Below are 23,872 nucleotides of genomic sequence, written 5' to 3'. Positions count from 1 at the left end.
TGTTGCCTAACCGTTAGCTACAGGAACCACAGACTGGACTCAGGATGGTGTCGGCCTGTGATGACGATTCCACAATGTCTGTGAACGAGCGTTGCCGTTTTTTGGGAGAAATTTTGAAGATGCTGTGTACCTTTAGTCAAATGCTCGTTCATCATAAACCCCGCCCATTATCAGACTTTGCAATGGAGGAGATCCATACCATTTTCTGGCAGAGCAAATTTAAATGAGCTCCCAGAATCCGTCTGGGTCCCAGGCTACATTAATGTATGATGCTTGTGAGCATATTCATGTTTCGTTAGCCTGACAACATTTTTTTTTTTGTTGTATTTAGTTTCCCTCCTTCATTTAATTAGAAAATAAAGAAAGAAAAGAAAATGGATCTAACTAAAATCCTTTTGAATCAATGAGGACATACGACTCCCGGCTTCATGAACGTTTGAAATGTTCAGGTCAAGTGAAAGAACGAACAGGGAAAGCACAATTAGTTCTTTGGATGAAGGCCCAGGCAGTTCAAATGATCACATTTAGCCTCACTGAATCACTGTTATTATCCCGAGGTCACCGCTTCATGCCCACTTAAGATTTTGTAGATTGTACCACTTTTATTGTCTGTCACTGATAAGGCTGGAAAAACACAAGGTCATCATAACCTCGTGATCAAATGATTCGTTCAGGCTCAGATATCAATAAGTGTGTTGTACGTGAAAAGCTTCCAGCCGCCACCCAGAGTGATAGGGTGTCGTTTTCATCGACATCATATCAACCCGTGTCTGCGCCGCAAAGATGTAATTGCATCACTCAACAAGCAGGTTAAGAGATGGGGTTGGAGAAATTAACATTTTTTTTTTCTGTCTGTCTTTCTTTCTTTTTTTTTCTTCTTTTTTTTACTGCAGATTTCCCCAGTTGTTTTAATAACCCATCTCAAACCTGCGATCTAATCTACAGGAACAGTGGAAGTAATTAAAGTTGAAATTAATTACCGTCTGTGCCTGATATTCTAATAACGGCTTTGAGTTTTTGTAGAAGGAAGTTGATATTTTGTCATCCCGTGTTTTATCTCTCACGGCCGTGCGTGATTGTCTGCTCTTACAGATTATTAATGTAGCCAGGAAGGGGAGCAGGAAATGGCAGATAAAGGCGGAGAGACTTTCCTTTCTAGCGCTCCTCCTGACCAAAGTGGCCCCTCTTGACAGCTCCAAGCCCCTCCCCCTCCCCCTCTTCCCCCCCACACCTCCTCCACCAGCCCTCTTCTTTTAACAGTCCCTTTATCATGACAGTATTTAGAGCAGATACCGTAAGACTGAGAAGGCCTTATGACTGCTTTTGATAGAAATTATACAATTGTTCATTAGTGGCTAAGATAATGCTGCACCGAGCACGCACGCACGCACGCACCTCCATCCTCAGCCAGCTCCGCTTTCCCTTTGGGAGCTCATTTAAGACCCGCAGCGTTCAGCGGTGCATACTGCAGGGGCTATGGATGTGACACCGCACAGGACCCCGCTGCAGACAGTGCAGCTGGAAATGTCAAGTTAAGTGAAAGGAACTGTTGGGCCTGCACACTCTAGTAAGCAGGGTACGTACCTCCCCGTGGGGGGTGGGTCGGGGGGAACGCGAGAGCGCCGTGCTCCCCTCCGCCTGGGTCCGTCACTCGTACAGTGGCGATCATGTTTTTAATGGAAAATGGTCAGCTAAAATCAAATATTAAGCTTTGATAACCGTGATGGAGGATGAAGTACCTTTTGAAGTGGGGGAAAAAAAGAAGCTTTCAGCTTTCTCTGCAGTGTATCGCTTTACACCAACTCAGGGCTGGGGTTGCTTCCAGACTCCTGTTGGCTCCACTTGCCTTTAAAGATAAATTAAACCTCTGGATACTGGTGAATTCACCCGTTAGATCCAATCAAGCTGAACTCACCTGCAGTAATTTAGTTAGTCAATTTTTTGTTGTACCTACTTTCTCTCGCTTCATCTGCTGCTGCTGGTGGAGAGCAGTTCCTTTCCTTTCCTCTCGTTTCTTAGACAGCTTTGAAACCCTTAACAAATTTAATGTCTTTCAAATCTACATTCATAACTAGCCCCAGAACTGCAGTGAAGTGGATTGTGGTCAACTTTCGCAAAATTTGTTTGCGGCAACTTCAGTGCTCGCAGCACGGCTCCAGTTATAATTGAAAAGCATTAACTCTGGTGATTATTAACAACAATAGCAGGGCATTAATAAAGTGATTAGTCTTAAAGAGCTCTTTTATAAGACCTAGAAAGAACAATGGAAAAAAGGATATATGGAATAACTCATAGCTTACAGTAGAACTTTCATTTAAATCTTAAAATAAAGTCCAAATTAGGGGAAGAAGGGCCATAAGACATGGAACCGTCGGCAAACACATACAAAGACATGAAAAACAAAACAAAAAACAATAGTTATGTATCATTTTTATCTTGGTGTTGCTAAAGATACATTTTGTTCTATAGTTTGTCTACGGTGACTTATGCTGAGTGGTGGTGCTGAGTTAATGTTTTAATGAAAAACTGGTTATGTATTAGGGAGATTTATAGAAAATATATGGTGAATATGACACTATTGTGCCCTGTCGTTCCTAATAGGACTGTTTTATGTCAATTCTTTTGAAAAGGTTCCGCTGTTGAATTTGTGGATCTGTTCGCGATGACGCGCCAGGTGATAATCTCGGTTGTCGCTGCTGTCAAGCGTGATAACGATAATCAATATGATTAACTCTCTCACTTTCAAAAGAGAGCAGCTTTTCAACGTGCAAGCAAAAGTCTATTGAGGACAGTGCAGTGATCGCTATCATTTCCTTTTTCAGAGTGACATTCTCCATGCGTAACTTGCCGAACACAAGATGAAGAACCCAAAATATAGCTCCTGTTGTCAACGTGACAATGTGTCCTGTTTGTTCAGCTATCTGGATCAACATTTACAAAAACACGTCCAAACAACAGCATGAGCTCATGAATGCAAGTCGCAGTGGTCTTATATTAACTAAAGTTTTGTGTTTTGATCATCTGCTGCGCCGTAGAACAGACCCTAAAAAAAATAACTGGTCAGTCTGTCACATTGTAAAGAAGAAGAAAAAAAACACAGTAGAGCTTGTCTCCTCCTTGCCAAGACTGAAGTTGGGTGACAAACAGCCACTTTCCCCCCGTCTCCTCCTGGATCAGCTATAAGACGATTTCAATGACATGCAGAAGATCAACTGTTGGGAGAGTGAGGACTGCGAGACAGGGGCTTAGAATCGCGGCCGGATCAGAATGAGATGAACATACAATCAGAGGCAAAGCCACACGGGCTTATCTGCCCTTTTCACGATGGCTGTCATCATTCGAGAGTTCTCGCGGCTGCTCCTCCGCCAAGATGAGAAGGCTTTCTGGCAGAACCGGAAAGTTTCCCCTTTTTTCTGCTTCAGGAAAAGTTTTGGGATGAAACTTGCCCCACAAAGGAACACATGAAAGTCGTCGAGGGGTAAGGGGGTGAAGCAAGTCAGGAGGTGTCAACCTGGGTGAGAATAATGGAATCAAATTCGAGGAGGGTGAGATATGAAACTGCAGGGCATACAGAGTGAGATTAAATAATACATGGATCTGTGGAGGCATACCTTTATAACACATGTAGGGTTTTTTTAAAAGAATGTTTTGTTTTTTTCCAATTACAAGCTGCTCTTCTCTCCCCCCTCTCTCAATTAGATCTATTTTTGTGATGTTCTTGAGTATGAAAAAAATCTACTTTCCCTTCCAAGGCGTCCCGCTGTGACATTTCAGGAGAACATACAGCGTGTAGCCTAATGCAGCCTAATGTAAACCTGCCATATCCTTCCAAAAACAGAGCTTCATCCCCTGAGTGTCATTTTGACGCGAGCATGCTGACGGACTGCCGGTGCACTCGGCATATGTCACGTATACTTCATACAAAGCCCCATTTGGCATTAGAGTTTTCGGGCTGCGTGGGAGATCTGTAACATGAAATGGCTCCGTTTCAGTGCACATCACTGAACATATCCCATACAAGGCTGTGGCCAGTGTTTATAGCTCACCCCCTGTGAAGTGTTGGCATCCAGTAGCGGCTCGGTATCTGAGACAGTATGGTGGCTGTGTTGTCTTTTTCCCATGTGAGCCCCGCCATGCAAGGTGATTAGAGCATCTCTGTCAGTGGCTGAGGGGACAGATGGAGCAACAGAGGACTTTCTGGTGAGGCTATGGTAATTAGGAGTGAAAGGAGAGAAGATGGCGGCTTCAGAGAGACCGGGTTCAGGGAGAAGATTTAAACAACACTATTCAAGTGGCGCGGGGACTCGGATGCCCTTTGGCCAGTTAACACACGCATTGTTTGGTTCATGTTAACATGTTTCCACATGCTGTGAGGTTCTCCCAGCACCATCAGTGCTGTAATACAAAACTATTCATACTTTATGGAAATCTTTTTATTTTCCTCCTTTTCATGAGCTAAGAGTAGATTAATATACAGTGAAAGATCTATGGAGGGGTCCTCACATACAATCACAACATTAGACAATAACGTGTATATATACACACTCTTTCTGCATTATTGTTCACGCTGAGATATGTGGATTATTATATCAATCACAAAAGCTGGGCAAATAATCAGGGCTGCAACTAACGATTATTTTCATTGTCAATTATTTGTTTGGTCCATAAAATGGGGAAAAATGTCAATCGTGTTTACCCAAAACCCTGAGATGATGTTTTTGTTTTGTCCACACACCAAAGATATTCAGTTTTCTGTCATAGAGAAGCAAGGAAACCAGAAAATATTCACATTTAAGAAGCTGATATTATAGAATTTTGACCTCTTCTTTTTTTAATAAAAACTACTTGATTCGATTAAAAGTTGATTATTAATCGATGAATCGATTATCTGTTGCAGCTCTACAGATAATACCAACTGATCAAGGCCATTGGAGGTGAACTTGACCCTTCAAAATATTAAAAACAATCAGATTTTGTATTTTCTCAATGAGAAACACAATGTTGTGGTTTCTCTTGGCAACTTCTTTATCAACTGTTTTCATATGGACTCTGAAATTAATTTGTCCTGTGTAGTTTCTGAAAAGAAAAAAGAATAAGAAACAAAGCTTATAATGATCTTAATGTTTCAATTCTGTGAGTACCATTCACAAGGACCAAAAAAACTCAAAACCTGGATATGTAATGTCAAAACAGTATGAAATATATACAGTATATATATATTTTTTGCAATTTGGAAGGAAAAGGTAGACATTTTTGCCAAATGTACTTTAAAAACAAATTGTTTGAAATACCTCAGTGGCTCATCAGTGTTGAGAATGTAAACAACACATACCGAGGAGATGTGATTAATCTTTATGCGAACCCATCAATCTCCAGCGCCATGAAATAGCCACAGGACCTGCAGCCAGCAGGTTGCTGTGGTGAAACGATGGCACAGAAATCCCCACGGGGCACATATTAATGAGGCTACAGTGAGAGATAACAATTCACTATTAAAATGTAATGCATTCTTTAATTAATTAAGCCTTCATTTATAAACAGCCACCACTTCTCTCCCACTCCAAATATGACCCCACAATACAGTACTTAATGTTCATGGTGGAGGTACAACATGAACAGCAAGATAGACATACAGAACAAAAATGATATTAGCAGTATTAGCACTGAAATAAGAAAATATTTAGAGATGGGTATTATTTTTTAGTTTGAGAGTAGGTAGACGATCGCTCTTTTACTTGCCATCAAATGATTATCTACCAACACTTCCAGATATCAGCTAACTGGGGATCTCATTTTATGTTAGACATGCTAAATAAAAAAAAATAAATTGGCTCCTAAATTGGTCGGTCACTCCAACATTGAAAAATAGGTCAAAGTTTCTGCAATCCAAAGTGTCCGCTAGGCTCCATGATTGCAGAATTGATATGTGGGGGAGTTTTTCTCTTCTTTTTTCCTCCTTGCCAAGGCAGGATTGGGAGATCCCAAGCACAGTGGGATTTCATTTATTTATTTATTATTATTTTGTCAGGAAATATTCACTTCAAATGTCGGGTTTTATCACAAATACAGAGGAATGTGGATTAAAAAGTTAAGAAATTGGTAAAACTCCTCTGAAAATGTTGATACCAAATGATTTTTTACAAACAATTAGTTGTTGCAGTGATGCGTCATGTTTTGAGGGAAATAACATCCCTAATCTTTATGTATCTTCTTTTGTTTTTCCTCTTACTGTTGCTGAACAAGTGCAAATCCTATACCCAAGTTAAGGCAGAGCAGCAATAGCTGCTGAGGTTAATTCCTTTTATGATCGAATATATATATGTATATATATGCATATATATATATATGAACATTGCACAGCTTGACATTGTCAATATGCTAATGTGAGTGTTTCAGACTGTTGATGTGAATGGGTTGGGTTCAGCCCAGCCAAATTGCTCCGCCATAATCGTTTTGATGTTAATGATGTCTCTGCAGAAGTGCAGCGTCACCCCTGTGATTTAATCAAACCTAATTTGGGTCAGTCCATTTTGGACGCAGCTGAGCACCTCGACATCATCATTACACTCCTTCATCCCAACCCCTGCGCTCACGCCGCCTCCTCCGAGGCCCGGGCGAGCCCCCCGCCAGGCCACAAACAGCTGCTCGTCATCTGTCTTGTCACAGCCCCCCGACCCGCTCTCGGACATGCGCTCGCACATTCTGGAGTTTTTGGTTCTGAATTTCACCACGATCCGAATCAGAAATGAGACTTTGTGTTTAAGATTTCACTTCCAAGCTCTCTCTGCCTGTGGGACCTGCTCCTTGGGCTTTTCATCAGCTGCCATTTTCGACGGCATGCAGTAATTTCATGGCTCATTGCAAGCGCTGAAAACCTTTGAAACTGCAAATGTTAACTTTGCCTGGCCCGGAGCCATTTAGGAAGCGATTAATTTAGCAAACAGAAGTGAGCCACTTTCTCCTCCTAGCCTGCGCATAATTTTGGGGGGCTTCTATCTGTATTTGAGTAAGAGTGAGCAATGTAATGACGGTTCCTGTAATTGTGGCAGTGTGAAAACGGTTCCTGCCTCAGCCTCCACTATCTCACTCATCTCTCCTGGCTGAGCCTCGGCAGCCTCGTACAGTGAGAGCACACGCAGATCGAGAAGAGGTGGAATCACTTACAACATGCTTGACCTTATTTCTTGCTCCGCGTTGTTAGAGCGTGTTAAAAGAACACGTTTGTTTGCTATTTCAGCACCTTTGCAATGTGATGTGATGCCGTGCTCATGTTTGCGAGCCACCGGCTGAAACGGGCCCTTTTCTGAACATGAGTGTGCCACATCTTTTGATAGCGATGTGATGCAGAGGCAACAATTCAATTTAGAGGAGACGAAGTGGAGACAGTATTGGAAGTGTGTAGCTTCTTGGCTGTGGTGGGCTCAGGAAATAGTGCGGGTCCCAGTGAGCGGCTCTCAGTGTTTGCCCAGTATTCCTGGAGGCTTGTTTTGTCACAGACTCTGTGCAGCTAGGCATGGGAGAGGCAGAAGGCAGCGGGTCGGCCAGCCTTCCCCCACAGCTGTCCTCCTCCATCCTGGCACTCGGCGCCACCGAGCCAATATGAAAACAAATTCTTGGTCCTCTTCGCAATTAATTTTCCTTTGCCACGAGAAAAAAATAAATAAAAAATCAGTCTTGACAACATAACATATAGCAGGTTGTGTACAGAAAATCTGGCTGTACACAGGGAGGAGAAAAACCTCGCAAAAAAATCTGTTTGTCATCCAAGAGCAATTTTTCACTCTGCTGGGAGCAGTTGTCTCGCACATATTCCTCCTCATGTGCATATAGATCAGTGTAGTCTAATAAAGTGGTGCAAGTAAAGACGTGTATTATACATTTTACACCAGATGACGCCGTCACAGAACACATTTTTATTCAAATAATCAACATTTTCTGTCTTTGATTCTTAATGATTCAAGAGCAAATCAGGGGCGTATGGTGAAGTGCTATATATTACAAAAAAATATATAGTAGAAATCTTCATGTCTGTGGAAAACTGAAGTGGGTCAAGGGGCAAAGATGACAAAAGAGGGAACAGTGGGAGTAATAGGAACATACGATGACAATGATCCAAATTCCTGCTTTGTCCCTCACAAAGTGTGTGTGTGTGTGTGTGTGTGTGTGTGTGTGTGTGTGTGTGTGTGTGTGTGTGTGTGTGTGTGTGTGTGTGTGTGTGTGTGTGTGTGTGTGTGTGTGTGTGTGTGTGTGTGTGTGTGTGTGTGTGTGTGTGTGTGTGTGTGTGTGTGTGTGTGTGTGTGTGTGTGTGTGTGTGTCGCACGCGTTGTGCGTGCGTGTCCGCTTGTGTTGTGCTCAGGAAATGACTGTTTCCTTACCTGGATACCCTGTAACCACACCTGCATCCTGTTGTACCACAGCCACGCTGCAGTCTCCCCCCCACGCCATTAATTTTCCTGAAAGACATTCACAATAACTATGAGATACTGGGCAGCGGTGTTCAAACGTTTTCTTCCCCCCTTTCTTATCATAAAGGTCCCACATGTCTTGGCAATATCCCCAAAATACAAAAAAAAGAGATAAATTTGTCCTAATTACGTCCCTCGAACAATGTTGTTGGACGGCCAAAGACATCAAATTAAATACTATTTTGATTCTGCAAAAGTGGTGTCAAGGTCTTATATTTTCATTTCAGGTATGCCGACTGATAAATATGAGGGAGCGAACAGTAATTATAGGGTGAAATGACATCAGAAATTAAGCAAATTGTGAAAGGGTTTGCCTTTAAATGGGTTTAAGCCATGAATTAGAAAGACCATTAACTGGGAGGAGGCAGGTGTTATCCTCACTGCCCAAAACAAACAGGGGGAAGTGTGTGTGTGTGTGTGTGTGTGTGTGTGTGTGTGTGTGTGTGTGTGTGTGTGTGTGTGTGTGTGTGTGTGTGTGTGTGTGTGTGTGTGTGTGTGTGTGTGTGTGTGTGTGTGTGTGTGTGTGTGTGTGTGTGTGTGTGTGTGTGTGTGTGTGTGTGTGTGTGTGTGTGTGTGTGTGTGTGTGTGTGTGTGTGAAGGAGGAGATGCAGGTGTGTGTGTTGTTATCTCTGAACAATCCCATGTCATTACCAAGTGAAGGTGTATTCAGCCGAATGTCCTCAGCTTCAGTACTGTGGCAATTTGTAATGCATTGTTCCATAAATAAAACCGGACTGGAAAAATAATAATAATAGATCCTTTTACTTTCAGTGCTGAGACACAATGCAATCTAATGTCATTCTTAAACTCCTCCTTATTAATACCCTGTCTGTTTTGCACATTGAAATGACATTTTTTATGGGGGGGATCCAAAATCTGCATGTGATGTCATTGATCTGTCCTTCCTCCCTTTTTGCATTTTGCAATATTTCATTATAGACCGTGGTGTGTTCCCTCCTCTCACCTCCTCTGTGCCCCGTCCCCGTCCCTGCGAGTCTGCATGGATTCAAATTCAAAGGACTTTAAATTGTACTACGAGCAAATTGTTGCGTAGTGACTCCGCCGCATATCAAAAGGCAGCGGATCTGAGTCTCATTCCAACCCATTTTGTGTTGCCATAGTTTCTTTCATTTTTTTTTCTTTTTTATCAAACCAGTGTCTGGTCTTTTCATGAGCCCAGAGAAATTTAAAGGTGATGAGAGGTCCTCTTGTCTGATAGGACACAGGGCCAGTATGGTGATCAGACAAAATTACATCAAGTTTTTTCATCCCTCGAATATGCTTGTCTTTCTCTCTCTCTCTCTCCCTCTTTTAATCAAAGTTCCTGCAGCCTGATGCTGCCCTCTCTCTGGGCCAGGTGTCAAATGGTTCCCCATTGATGTCAATGCGGTGGTATAATCACAAAGTCTATCCACAGATGCCTGCTCGCACCGGCGTTTCGCTGGGCCATCGCATTCTCCGCTCAACACCTTTGAGGCATGCGAGATTATTTCTGCAATCTGAAAAGAGAGAATAACCTCTAGGAAGAAAACTAAATCACAATATAAAGTAATTAAGCACATTATCAACGTGGAGGTTAATTAGTGAGACCCTGTACGCCAGCACCACTGGTAGCATTGCAAACAGACAAAATGCTTTCGTTTTCTCGTCTCTCTCTTTTTTTGACCACACACACACACACACACACACACACACACACACACCGACTGCAGGCGGTTGATTGTCACTGTTTGGGGCTCTGAAATTGATTAAACAACTTCCAATCCAGTTTAATTAATGGAAACTATCTGTAGTTCAAAGCTATTTAGCTGAATGTTGTGCCTTAGCGCTGCCCCCCTGTTTCATTTGCTTATACAATCGGAGAAATTAATTGAATTCCAGAATTACTGTATACGGAATAACCCTTAAAACAATCTTTTGATGTTATAGCCGTATTAAAAGCTATGCCGCGTATAAACACACACAACCTGAGAGTTGATATACCGTTAGCCAGTGTTTATCCATTAACATGAAAGAACGGTGCCAAGCTGTAGTATCGCAGTACAGCGGAGACAACATGCCCAGCCTCTATATCTCTGAAGTGCAGCTGAGTCCGAAATGGCACATTGACAACAACATACATAGTTGCTGCATAGAAACAAAAGGCGAGGCATTCCTAATTATTGACAAGCAACATATATTTACTTTTTCCTTTTTTCAAAATGATAAGTCCTTCAAGCTTCACTCGGCGTCTGCAGTGTGGCGATGTCCCTATCAAAAACTACAGGCATACCTGTTTGTTCAGGAAGCCTTGGCAAGGAAATACCTTCCCCTTCTGTTCCAGCGTCGGGTGAAGCCATTAACCAACTTAACTTGATATTTATTTATTTTCTGATTTCCTCCCTTTATGCGTCATATCTCATCACCGTGCACTGGAATAAAAAAGAAAATGCAAACGTTTGTAACTTTGAACGTAGATATCTCTGTACTCGGTGTGAAGTTGCCGTTGACCCTCTAAAGCAGTGATTCCCAACCAGAGAAGATCATCCGACCAACTCAACCAACCTGACTCAACTGAAACATTGAAACACTGATTTTCTTTAGATTTAGATTTTAGAAATATATCCAACAATGTGTTTTTGAAAGGAGAAAAACAAAAGACAAAGACTAGACATATTGAAAAAGTAATAAATAAACAATGTTGAGCACAATGTATTACACACTGACAAAATAATTAAGCATTATATATAAATGTTTTAAAACGTCCAGCTTCTGAGCCTCCAACTGGTAGTTTCTTAACGCAAACATGTCTAATGAACCTCAACAATGTCACATGGATCAAAAAATATATTGTTGCAATATGTTGGTGTTGAATAAAATCCAGTTTACGATCCATTCATGAAAGCAACATATTTAAAACACGGTGTATGGTATTCTGATAGGATGATACAATCACATCTGATATTATTATTTGGCATTAACCAGTTATTAAATGGAATTTTGAAAGAACTTTTGTTTTTGTTTTTGTATCATCAAAAACATGTCATAATCATGCAGGGTTAGGGTTACAAACTACAAATGCACAAAGTATAAAAGATGAGTTAAAAACATAGAATACAACAAATAATTAAAAAAGAAAGTGTCAAAAATGTTGTAAAAGAAGACACTGAATGTGGCTTTGTGCCCAACAGAAACATATCAAACAGCTGCTTGCTTGACCTAAAACGTAAAAGTCGTATCAGACAGCTTTCTTCACCCCCTCCCTTTCCCTCCTTCTCTTTTCTCTCTCCGCCCTGCCGCCTCCTCCCCCCTCCCCCCGTGTCTTTTTTTCTTCTTCTTCTTAAATGGCATGAAGGTTGAGATGGCTGGAGTCCAAGATCATCGCGCCTGAGACCACACAGATGGGGAGAGATAAAAGTTCTCTGTGAGCCGCTCACAGTGCTGCCATTTTCCACACAAGTAGAGGGGAGGTGGGGAGGAGGAAAGTGTGGGGGGGGACAGGGACGGGTGGGGGCGTGCGGGCGAGCCACCTGCGGCTGTGACATCACCGCCTTATCACATAACATGTATCACCTGCAGCTCCACGTCAAGCCCAAAGAGACAGATTTCATCTGTCATCTCTGAGAGGATCTCAATATAATTTACTCCGCCGATCTGACATCCAGAGGAGCGGAGTTGCCAAACCCTAATCTTACAGATGAGGACTCTCCTTTTTCTGCCCAGTCATGTCCCGATGTGCCGCTTGCAAAAGGGGGGGGGGGGGTGGCATATCAGATTTAGCTGTTATTTGAAAGCAACATCTCGGGTTAAGTGGCTCTTGGGGCCTTTTCGTTTCTGTAAACTTGATGTGCAAGTCGCCCCACTCGCCTCTTTTGTTCCAGGGAAGCATCACACGTCTTGCCATGCTGAAGATTTCCCCCCCCAAAAAAACACAAAATAAAACTAGATTCAAGGAATTTATGAAATACATGCATGTAGAAGTACAGACCTCCCCCCCCACATGCACTCCCAGTGTGTACGGCTACAATGGAATAACTTTGAAGCCAAGTATGCAAAAAAGAGATTATCATACATAAAAGCCAGAAGCAAAAAACATAAGTGGTATCAAAAAAGCATATCCTAATTAGAAAGACTAATCAACGTTAATGTCTTCATATTTAAGGGAGAGGGAAGGGATAATTAGTCTTGGGGTTCAGTCTCCTCTTCCTCTGCAGTCATGCTACTAACAGGAGTTGATGCTGTCTAAAATGGCCACCCACATATAACGGCTAATTGCAGGTCTTCGCCCTCGAGCGCCCTTCTAGTCATAGAGACAACAGGGAAATTGGCCATTTCAGCTGCGCTGGGTGTCATTAATAATTAATGGCGCTTTCAAGAGTCAGACTGTCCCAAAAAAACCAAGCAAGAGGTGGTTTGGGAGCTACGCTATGTGGCATTTGCTTTCAGGTTGCGGCCGAGAACTTATGAAAACAGTCTTTGTTGTATGAGATTAGAGTTGCAACAGTCAATTTACTATTTTGATAATCGGTTAAAGTAGTTATTATGAAAATAAAAAGGTACAAATTCTCAGATTTCAGCTTCTTAAATGTGAATATTTGTTAGTTTCTTTGCTCCTCTGTGACAATTAACTACATATCTGGTGTGTCAACAAAACAACATTTTATGACATTTTATGCACCAAACAACTAACCGTTTAATCGACTGACGGATTAATCGATTATGAAAATAATGGTTAGTTGCAGCCCTGTATGAGATCCTCGGCCCTGAGATTTGTTGCATTTTCCAAATCCCAATGACAACACGTGCGTTGAAAGAAACAAGTTCAAATGAAATGCATGTCATACTTGAGTGTACATGTTCTTTCATTCAGTTAATATCAGTTACGGGAGAAACTAGAAGCACTCAAAGAAGTTAAGACAACATTGATCGCAAACTTGGGTATCGAAACCAATATGCTAACAGATTATTTAAAGTGATATTGCATTTGCCTCTGAAGATAATGTGTATGATAAATGAAACGTTCTGGCTCCAGGAAACGCAAAGTCCTCTTTAACTGCTCAAAATACAACATGGTTTTTATCAACTCATCCTGTAGCTTTATGCGATTTGCTTACAAATAATATTTTGAACCAACAGCATGTTTCAGAAGTCTGTGTGTTGGTTCAGAGATCCAAGCTACGAAACTAATAGATATCAATATGCACTACATGTGAGTTAGGGGTTTACACGTCAACAGTTTTCTAAACCTGAAGAGAAGAAATGTATGAAATGAGACAATCGGTTGAAAAATGACGATTATTTTTTTGCAGATACTGTACAATGGGGGTCTTCGGGAACCCAAACAAGTGGGTCCATGACAGCAAAACACAGCAGTTACAATGTTTCTACTTTGCATCGTTCTGCTCTTACTGTAAAAGCCTGCTGCTCTTTGGTCTTCCGACCGTTTGACAGCTAGCCATTAAACATTTCATATGACTAGCTGTCGTGTGCAGTTGCTCAAGTGACTAATAAAATAATGAAGTAATGTCAAAACAGTGAGGAAGAACATTTCCTAATAAAGCAACAGCAAAAAAAAAAAGAGCAGCCGAGTGGATTTTGGCACATTTGGTCACAGTCCCTCTCCTCAGGAAGTCATCCGCGACACAGTTCAAGGGTAACCGACCACTGTCTCATAACTTTTTTATTATGCTTGTTTTAATCGGTTTATAAATATTTATGAATCGCCAAAGCCACCCTGACTCGCAGCTGAGATTGAAGCCGCGCCGGCGTCCGCCGCGTTCCGAGGCAGCCACGGGTTGAGAGGAGCGGGAGATAGCGCGGACAGGAGATTTGTGACAGAGCAGAGCATGAAACCCATCAGTTGATGAGTGGAAATCCCCACTTTCTAATTAATAGAGGTACACAGGCCAGGGGGATAAGGAGGATCAGGGAAATGAAATCAGCAAAAAGATACCATCACTCATTTCTGAGGTCCATTGTCACACTTCAGAATCTGCTGTAATGAATCACTCAAGCATTCTGCAGATACATTTGAATGGCGGGGAAAATGCATTGTCCGGTGGAGAGCATTCGATAAGGATCTTCTCTCTTGCCTCTGCCTCTTCTTCAGCCTCTTCTCTCCCGCTTTTGTCAAAATGGCCCTTCTGATCAAAAAGCGAAATCAAGGCTCAAGCAACAGGTGTGCCATCTGAAAGGCGGCTGCAATCTGCAAGTGGACTGGAAAGCTATCTCGGATTTAAAAAAAAAAAAAAAAAAGAAGGAGAAGAAGACTGATTCAAGAAGTTTCAAGGGATTTGCTTCTCGGGGTCGGTTGAAAAAGTCACGATGGGGTAAAAAATACTGGAGAAGGTCCATTATCTGCTCGAAGTGTGATAGTGTGATAGGATAACTACAGAACAGGAGCTGGAATGAGTGTGTATGACTCGTGTGTACATACTGTACTCTACTGTGATGCAGTATTGACTCGAAAGCGTAAGAGCAAAAGCTATGACACATCACCTCATAAATGTTGTCCGTTCTAGCTTTCCACATTGGAAACATCGCAGCGAGCATGTGATGTATGTGACTGTTCCGCGCTCTTATGTCTTCCAGAGTGTCGTTGCTGGGATATAACATGATATGTTATAGCAGTGAAAAGATACATTCAACATCACGGACCAACACAAAGGGCTCGTGACCCTAATTAGCCAGATGTTAGCGAGATAGCATGTACAGTACTGTAAGGACAAAGGCCGCCGACAAGCTACTCGTCACGCAACATTTTTTATATTTAACAGTAGTAAGCTGAATCTATAAGTCCAACTCATATCATGTGATGGATTCATCCGCAGCTGTAGCAGGCTATGGCATTAACCTTTGACCCCCCCTTTTCTTTTTTCTAACCAGAGGTGTCCCAGAAAAGACGTTTTTTAAACCTCTCGCCTGTTTGTAATCAACTACAACATTGTAACAGTTTAATCTGCCCCTCTTTGAGGAATAAGAGAAAATGCAAGCATAAGCCCAGCGCATATTAGCCGCAGCTCACAGAAGCTGGCAGGCTGAGACGCAGCTCCTCGACATCCTGGAACGCCGAGCTGCGATGGTGAAATCTGACGACTACATGAAATGAGAAACAAAATGCAGGCATATATCTTTCCGTATCATACGTCCTCAGAGGGGATTTAGCGGAACTGCCTTTAGACGTTATTATTCTTGTTTGCAAAATGCACCATGAGCACATTTCAAAAAAAAAAAAAAACAACCCACAAGTTAGTAAAAATACGGGCGCTCCTGTCTTCTCTCTTTAGCCTTTGTCTTTGTTTGCTTTCCAAAGATAATTTAAGTTTTCTGTTTCTAAGTAGTTCAATCCAACCCAGGGGAGCTATACCCCTGTGAAACAAGATTTTTTTAAGACTTCTTTTTCCATTGTTTTTTTTTTCTCTTCCTTTTTTTTTTTCTTACTTCAACCCTTATATCCCAATGCAATTATTTAATATACACCCACTCATAGTCTGCACATGAGATATGAATATAATTGTATGTTACTTTTTAATTACAGGAAAAATCTAACTTGTAAGATGATGGGCTGGAAGGTGCCATTGCATTGTTATTTTTTTTTTTTTTTTTCATCCTGGTTTTCTGATTATGTGAGCCGGGCTCCTTTGCTAAGCGATGATAAGCAGAATTTCCATGTTCCCTGCATAATTAATCCATCTTTGCCTCTCTTCATGCCAACTCTGCCGTTATCGCCTGCACATGCCTGAATTGCAAAAGAATCCTCTCTTCAATTGGAACTTATTGATATTCTAAAAAAAAAAAAAAGGTTAAAAAAAGAAAAAAACTGGAAATCCTCAAATTTAAGCCACAGATTGTTAAATGGATTAATTTCGCGGCAATCGCAGGCATCTAACGCGGGGAGACAGGCAGAGCAAATTGAAAGTGTCTCCTGTTTGTGTGAGTTTTTAGTCCCAAATGATGGGGTTCATTGGCATGTTTTTTTTCCTCCATAGTCAAAAAATTACCATTTATTTGCATGCCATAAAATACTTTTATATGGTTGAAAATTCAGAAGGAATTTCTTTCAATGCCTGTCGTTTGGCTCCGCGATAACAACTTCAGCTTCCCACATCTGGACGCTTTTGATACTGGGTGAAAGGAATGTCTGAATATTTAATATTTTTATCTGTTTTCATCGATGGTTTCACCATTAAGAATGGCTCCGCTGTTTGCATGGAGCCTGGCAGATGTAGATTTATTTTCCGAGCTGTCTACGGCCTGCCTTTCTGTGAATATATTGATGCATTTTTCCATTTTGCTGTGCACTGATGCTTCTGCATATGTAATAAACCAGCAGACACACTTATAAAATACATCAAGAGACTGTATTATAATGCCTGCGTTCAGATGTGGGTCCTCAGTTACTCATGCACATATAGGAAAAGGGGAGAGGGGGGAGAAAAAAAAATCTGCTACACATATCTAATATAATTTACTTGACCTCATAAAAATGAATCATATTAAATCACAGGATGTCGAAACACATGAGGTGTTTGTGTAAAAAGCAGAGAATATGTTATTTGGACACTTGACATACAAACCTCTGACTTGACACACAAAACAGTGATTTATTGAAACGTGGATATGAGCACTGCAGTGAGCTGCACTGACACTTACAATGCAGTGCACACAAGCCAGGAACAGACTAATACCATCACCCAACAACTGTGTGAGATATAAAGACAGATACCATAAAGAATAACAAATATCATTTGTCTTAGAAATTAATATTTTGTGGTTTTGAGCTGATTTAGAAGCCAAAGATCTTTAGTTGCACATCTGAGGAGTAGTATTCTTCCTCATGGCAGCCAAGGTTGTTGGAATAAAAAAATGTTCTGTGTGAACTTTACTGATTTGTGAGGAGTAGAGAGTGACTGATGATTTAAGAAAGTTCATTTACATGATGATGCCAAACACCAATCTCTTAAGATGATAAGTTGTTTGTCTTGTTGTGTTTTTAGGTCTGGTAACTTGATGTAAAGACAATTACTGATACTTACTCTTCATTCTCGCTATTTATCAGTAGTTTGAGTATTATTTTTGTAGAAGATGAAGATAGAATAATTGTGAAAGATATTTGAGTTGGTTTTCTTCTTTTTGATTTTTTTGGGGGGTAATATTGTTTAAAAAACAATAATACAATGTTATACGTATGCACAACATAATTAAGATAATTGATTCATTATATTCAGGAATGATGTATTTACTTACACACAGGTTTTCATGTTTTTAATCAATCAACTATAATTTGTAAAACATTCTGTATTTAGCAAATGTATCTATCCATCCGGGAACTGAAATATTATTTTGTTGGCACACATCAATTTACAGGAAAAAGTGACATCAGGTCCATATCTGTGACTTAGAATATAATTGTGGATGATATATTTATAAAGACATTATTAGAATTTCAAATTTTTGAGGAGTGTCCTTCATTCATTCATTCAATTCTGTAGGCTGTATCCCCTTACCTCCCACTGACAGATCTACAACCCCCCTTACAACACCATTGTTTTAAGAAACAAACTGCTTGCTTCAAGACGGGACGTTTATGATTATAATCCATAAAAGGCTCACTGGTTATCCCTGGAGGTGTCACAATCTCAGCTTTTGACCACATGAAAAGACAGTGAGATTAGCTGTGAGAATATAGTGCCCCGTGGTTCTCTCCTCCTCCTCCTCTACAAAAAGCCTTTATTTACAAATTTATACACTCCCATTGGGAGGAGCATAGTTTGTTTTTCCCGCCCTCTTTTAGTATTTTCCATCACTTCCCAAGACTTTAACATTTCGGTGTAATCTTAAGATGCTTTGTGGTTGTGTGGCATTTTCATTTCAAGGTCTCCTCTCTTTTTTTTTTCTCCTGCTTTGTTTAAATGCATATTTTATATCTCCCATTTAAAACCGAAGAGATGTGCTGTGGTAGGAGATGGGAGATGAGGGGGAGAGGGAGGGGGTTACTGGATGGCGGTGCGGGAGAGCGAAGCCTCCGTGGAAAGAGCTGGCGCCGAGGCCTCCTGGGCCGCGGGTGGTTTTGGCAGCTCGGCCAGCGGAGTGGGCACTCTCTCAGACATCTGTTTGCTCACTGCTGCTGGAGCTATTGGCTGGATGGACGGATGGATGGGGAAGGGAACAGCGAGGGGGTGGGGGGCTGGAGAGCTGGAGCGTTCAGCCACAACCAGCATTTTACCCAGGACAGGCATCAAAAACAACTCAACATTATACCTATTAAAAGTCATGAATCACATGATTAACGTGGCGTTAGGGATTTCAATGCTGTAGCGAAGCAGAATATTTCAGGTTATGGATTTCATGGGTTGCAGTGCCACATTCAGGGGGGCATTCAAGGACACTCTTTTATAGAAATTAATCAAAGAATTATGAGAGGTTATGCAAAAAACCTCAGATATAAAACATGTTCAGCTTTGATTTGTTACTCGCCACCTTTCTGTTGCTGCTCATTGCTCTGTCTCTTTCTTATACAGCGTATCAATCTATCAAGGACCTAACTATATTTGCCGCCACACACACACACACACACACACACACACACACACACACACACACACACACACACACACACACACACACACACAGACACACACAGACACACAGACAAACCAATCCCCCAACAGCCAGAGGGGTGACACCACAGCAGGCAAACTCATAAAACTGATGTCCAAGTTGAGCTTGCTGAGGCTGCTCTTTAACGATGGAGTTCCAGTCGAAGCAATGGCCGTCTCTCTCTCTCTCTCTCTCTCTCTCTCTCCCTCTCCCGGGCGCCACCGGACATGTGATCCCCTAAAGAAAAGAAAAAAATCAACCCAGTAATTTGTCACGCCAGACACCCTGTGATATTACTCAGTCAGCAGAGCAGCCCACTTGCGACACAGTTGCGAGAGGAACGGCCGCAGCTGTTTTTGTGGCAATAATTCAATTTTGGGGGGAATCGTCGTAAAAATTATAACACAACGCTGCGACGCAATGCTGTTTCATTCTTTAACAACTCCCAACACCTGCTCAGGTTATTACTCGAGCCGATCGTTTAAGAGCTTAAGTGTGGGATAGTTGTTGTATTGCAACTCTGTTACGATGCCACCTCACGCCGTTTCGGGATTGTAGGAAAGTTAATAGAGGTAGTTTTTTCTTTTGGACGAAGGGAGGGCCTTTTCACTTTTGTCCTCCCAAAGTAACATTTTATTTAATTCTTCCTTTCATGAGCTCTGTCGCAGTAAAATAGATGGGTAAAGCATCAACTATTTCCATTCCATTTCCCATTTTGTATCGAAATCAAGCAGTAGCTAATATACAGTATATGTATCTGTTTGGAGAAACCGAAAATGCAGCGTGGATCTTTGTGCACTGTACTGTATGTGCAGAGAGCAAATTAGTTTTCACAAACCTTCAGGAGCCCCTACCTTTTTTTATGCATCAGAAATCAGGGCTTGGATTAATTTGAATGTATAAAGTGACAAAAGATTATTTTCATATGATCTTCCATAATTTTTGCAAATGCAGATTCCACTCATGCTGCAGGATTCGGTGGCTCTGAGATTTTCTCCCATAATTATAAGGTTTTAATTGCAGTGCAACATCTTGAATACTTTGTGTATATTTTAAAATTATTACTGGCAATGTTAGTTTTCCAATTCAACAGCAACATATTTTGGGATACTGAAAAGGAAGGGGGTTGCGTTTTATTTTTTAAGTCCAATGGGAGAGTCCAAAGAAAATATTAATAATACTTCAAGAAGTTGCTTTCTTCTTTTTCTTCTTTTTTTTTTTTACGGTCCATTAATATAGAATATTAAATGTTATAGAAGACAGGGTATAAATTATAAGTGTAAAACAAATGACACCATGCCTCCTGGCACAGGCTGCAGCAACATGCCCACTGTTTCTGAACTCTGAGTTTTAAGATAACTGTAATTCCCCTGTTGAATATGGTAGAAATCAGCCGCCTCTTGTGACAGTGTTGTCAATTAATAATCATATGTTATTTAATTTCAACATGTCACTATCACGACAATTTTTTTTTGCCTCTGAATGCGACTCACAGGTCGAACACCTGCTGACATGGCGTCGTGGGAGAAGAGGACCGTTGGGAGCGTAGACCAACAAAGCTGCAGAGAAACTTATTGTTCTGACACATATTTGCCTCAAGGACGTGACGGAGCCCACCTCCGCCGCCCTGACACTGAATGGCGTCTCCCAAATGTGACTTGGCAGTTCTAATCAAATGATTTAGCACATTAAATCAACCTTTCCCCCTTTTAATCAGATTATGTGAGTGCGCTGCGCGGCGTCGCCACAGCATACAGTATACCTTAACCTATTAATATGACCAACCTTGTGTCGGTGATTTCCCCTGCGATGGGAAACAGTATCATGTTAATTATCACGACCATCTGGTCCAAGCAGTGGGGGAAGAAGAAGAAGAAGGAAAAAAAGCTTTCTCTTCCTCTCGCAGATTTGTACCTGTCAATCATAGCTGGCTTCAAACAAGCCACTGGGGCTCAGGAACAGCGGAGAAGAACCATGCTCCAGTCTCAGAGGATTTAGGAGTGGCGTTAAATTAATCTTCAGCTGGCAATTTGGCTCTCCTCTCCCACTATGTTGTTGCTCTTAATTTTGGTGCTGGCTTCCTAATATGGCCAGTAAATGCTATTTATGGACGTTTAGCTTTGGTAATTTTTTAGGGGAATATGGGATTGCTTCGTTTTTTTAACCATCTAATAAGCTTCAGTGTCATTTCACTTTCTGGGGAGTGTGTTTTTGAACTTGTACGATAGAAACACACACACACACACATTTTCTTTCCCTTTCATTCTGATGTAACAGTTTTTCTTTGTTTTGAATAGGTCATCATGCTCTCATTTCTTAAAAGGGTGTGCTCAGTGTGACAAGGCCCAGATAATGAAATGATTCACTATTTACGACTCTCCCTCTCCCATGACATCATCATGTTTGGATCATGACCAAGGCTGTGTATGTGAGGAGAGAAAATAAGTACATATATATAAACACTTTAGCCACCAGAGGACGGGAGGAAGTGGCAGGAGGAGACAAAGTGAGGGGGCTCGCGAGACAGATGCTCCCCTCAAGGTGAACCGCCGCTGACCCGGTCTGCCACATAAATTATTCTGTAGTTTCAGACTCCATTCCGAAAGTTGTGGAATTGGGTTACGAGATAATTTCACAGGCCACTTGCTTGTCTTCCTTGGCAGTCCAACTGGCTAATTGAGAGGAGTGATTTTTTCCCGGTTTTGGGCAACTATTCAGAACATGGCAGTCAAAATCTGAATGATTTGAAGGTTCTCTCTCTCTCTCTCTCTCTCTCTCTCTCTCTGTCTCTCTCTCTCTCTCTCTCTCTCTCCTTTTTTTTCATATTTTTGAATATTTTTTCCTGTCCATAGGCAGACTAATTGTAGCCAAGAGAAGCCGCTCACACAGTCTGATTGACAGTTTATTAAATATTGATAAATAAACAGAGCGGAGAAGAAGAAAAAAAGAGCTGCTTCTTCTTGCTGGAGATTCACTGCGTGCCAATTTGAATATATATATATATATATATTTATTTTTTTACAATAAAAAGGTTGAACACATTTTCAAGTATGAGACTCAGAGAGAATCTCTAATACACTGTAATCATTTTTTGAATATATTATGTGAATGTAAAAAAAAGAAGCAAAAGACTGTGGGCTCATTATTTCTGCTTTTAGCCAAAGAAGTGATTTGAAGTCATGGAATCTAAAAATTCAGATGAAATCTCGGGGAAGAATAATGGGAGGACAAGTATCCAACCAGCAACATGGATTCAGATTTGTTAGTGTCATAAATAGGATATAACATTTTACATTAAATAAACCATGGGCTCTATTCACCTTTTTAAAAATTATTAAAATTAAAATATGACGTGATCTTGTAGATAGATTTTGAAGCAGCCTAATCTGATGGCAACAGGGTCATTATGAAAATAGGGGTTTAAATACATAAAATATAATAAAGGAGACGCATTCTTTTTTTATTGTCACCATGATGCTTCCTGGTGACCAGTGCCTCCATCTCTGTTTCCCCTGCCCCCTCCCCCAGCAACCACGGATGCTAATTAATAAGTGGAGGGTTTTATTTTTCCCAAGTCACTTGTGGGACAGACGTGAAGTTCACGGAGCTACGGTGCCCGGGGAGGAACAAACCTTATCTTCAAACAAAAGCGCGAAACGCCTTCACCTCCCCTCAGTCGGTCGGTCTCCGTGCGGAATCGCGTCGAAGTGCAGCCTCATCACGCGGAGAACGGTGCTGAGAGAGAGAGAGAGGGAGGGAGGGAGGGAGAGAGAGAGAGGGGGTGTGTGTATGTGTGTGTGAGGGAGAGAGAGAGAGAGAGAGACGGAGCGAGAGCCAGAGAGACGAGAAAGATAAAGGAAAAGACAGACGGAACGATAGACTTGTGCGTAAAAAGTACTGGTGCCCCCTTCTCCTTTTTTCTTCTTCTTCTTCTTCTTCTTCCTCTTCTTCTTCCCCTTTCCTTTCTCAATTTCCACCAGACTCTCTCTCTCTCCAACCCCCCTAAAAAAAAGAGAGAAAGAAAGACAAAAAGAAAGAAAGAAAGAAAAGCCCACCCCGGCTGCTTGGATGAACCAAAACCTATCGATCTCTCCGCGCTACACCTGGATTCACTGAGCAGCCGCGCAGCAGGCATGTCCCGCAGGAAGCAGAGCAACCCCCGACAGATCAAACGTAAGTTGCTTCCCTTTTGTCTTAGTGTGTGTGTGTGTGTGTTGTCGAGAGGCTCATTCAGACTTTTGCACAATATGTGTGGTAAGGACCGCGCGTCAGGACCTGCTCCGCACTGGAGCCGAGCGAGCGGCGCTCCACTGCGGCCACATTTACGCGCTCCCGGTCTCCGTCCTCCGCGGGGTTGTGTGTCCGTGTTCTTATGTATTTTATATATTTATTTAATATTTATGATGTATAGAGTTCAAATCCCCGCGGCGCTGCGGGAGCAAAAGTTTCGACCGCTGCTGCCAAGTTGTTACACACATTAAAAAAAAAATTATAAATTGGAAGGTATTTGTTTTCTGTATCAATCTATTGTAGTTTGCCATGTGGAGTTGTGCACCGGTGCGTCACTTTGACCGTGTGTGTGTGTGTGTGTGTGTATGTGTGAGAGTGTGTGTGTGCAGACTCTGGCACTTCTTGATGCCATGGACCTGCAGTCATTCTAAATTATGGCACAGTTAATACAACCAGGAAGATTCCACCGTGAGACTTGTTTAACAGGCCGATCAGTTTTTGAATTGTGTCGATATGTTATTGTAAATGTTGTCATTTGCATCATATGGACACACACGTGCCTTTCTCTCTCTCTCTCTCACACACACACACACACACAC

General features: G+C 41.6%; 1 protein-coding gene across 3 annotated transcripts in view; it reads left to right on the top strand.

The window, feature by feature from the left end:
* The window catches only part of zfpm2a (zinc finger protein, FOG family member 2a), a 146,356-nt gene that overhangs the window by 3,453 nt on the left and 119,031 nt on the right, over nucleotides 1-23,872 (top strand). The window contains exon 1 of one of the 3 annotated variants that reach the window (XM_035605464.2): nucleotides 22,852-23,216. The exons of the other annotated variants lie outside the window; for them this stretch is intronic. Within the exon in view, the coding sequence (XP_035461357.2) occupies nucleotides 23,177-23,216 (40 nt within the window). The 5' untranslated portion in view covers nucleotides 22,852-23,176. Of the gene's footprint in view, nucleotides 1-22,851; nucleotides 23,217-23,872 lie in introns of those variants that run through there. 3 annotated transcript variants of the gene reach the window in all.

This window comes from Scophthalmus maximus, chromosome 1 (assembly GCF_022379125.1).
Source record: "Scophthalmus maximus strain ysfricsl-2021 chromosome 1, ASM2237912v1, whole genome shotgun sequence".
Lineage (NCBI taxonomy): Eukaryota > Metazoa > Chordata > Actinopteri > Pleuronectiformes > Scophthalmidae > Scophthalmus > Scophthalmus maximus.
The sequence above is the reverse complement of the archived record's forward strand: the minus strand, read 5'-3'. Positions and strand labels throughout refer to the sequence as shown.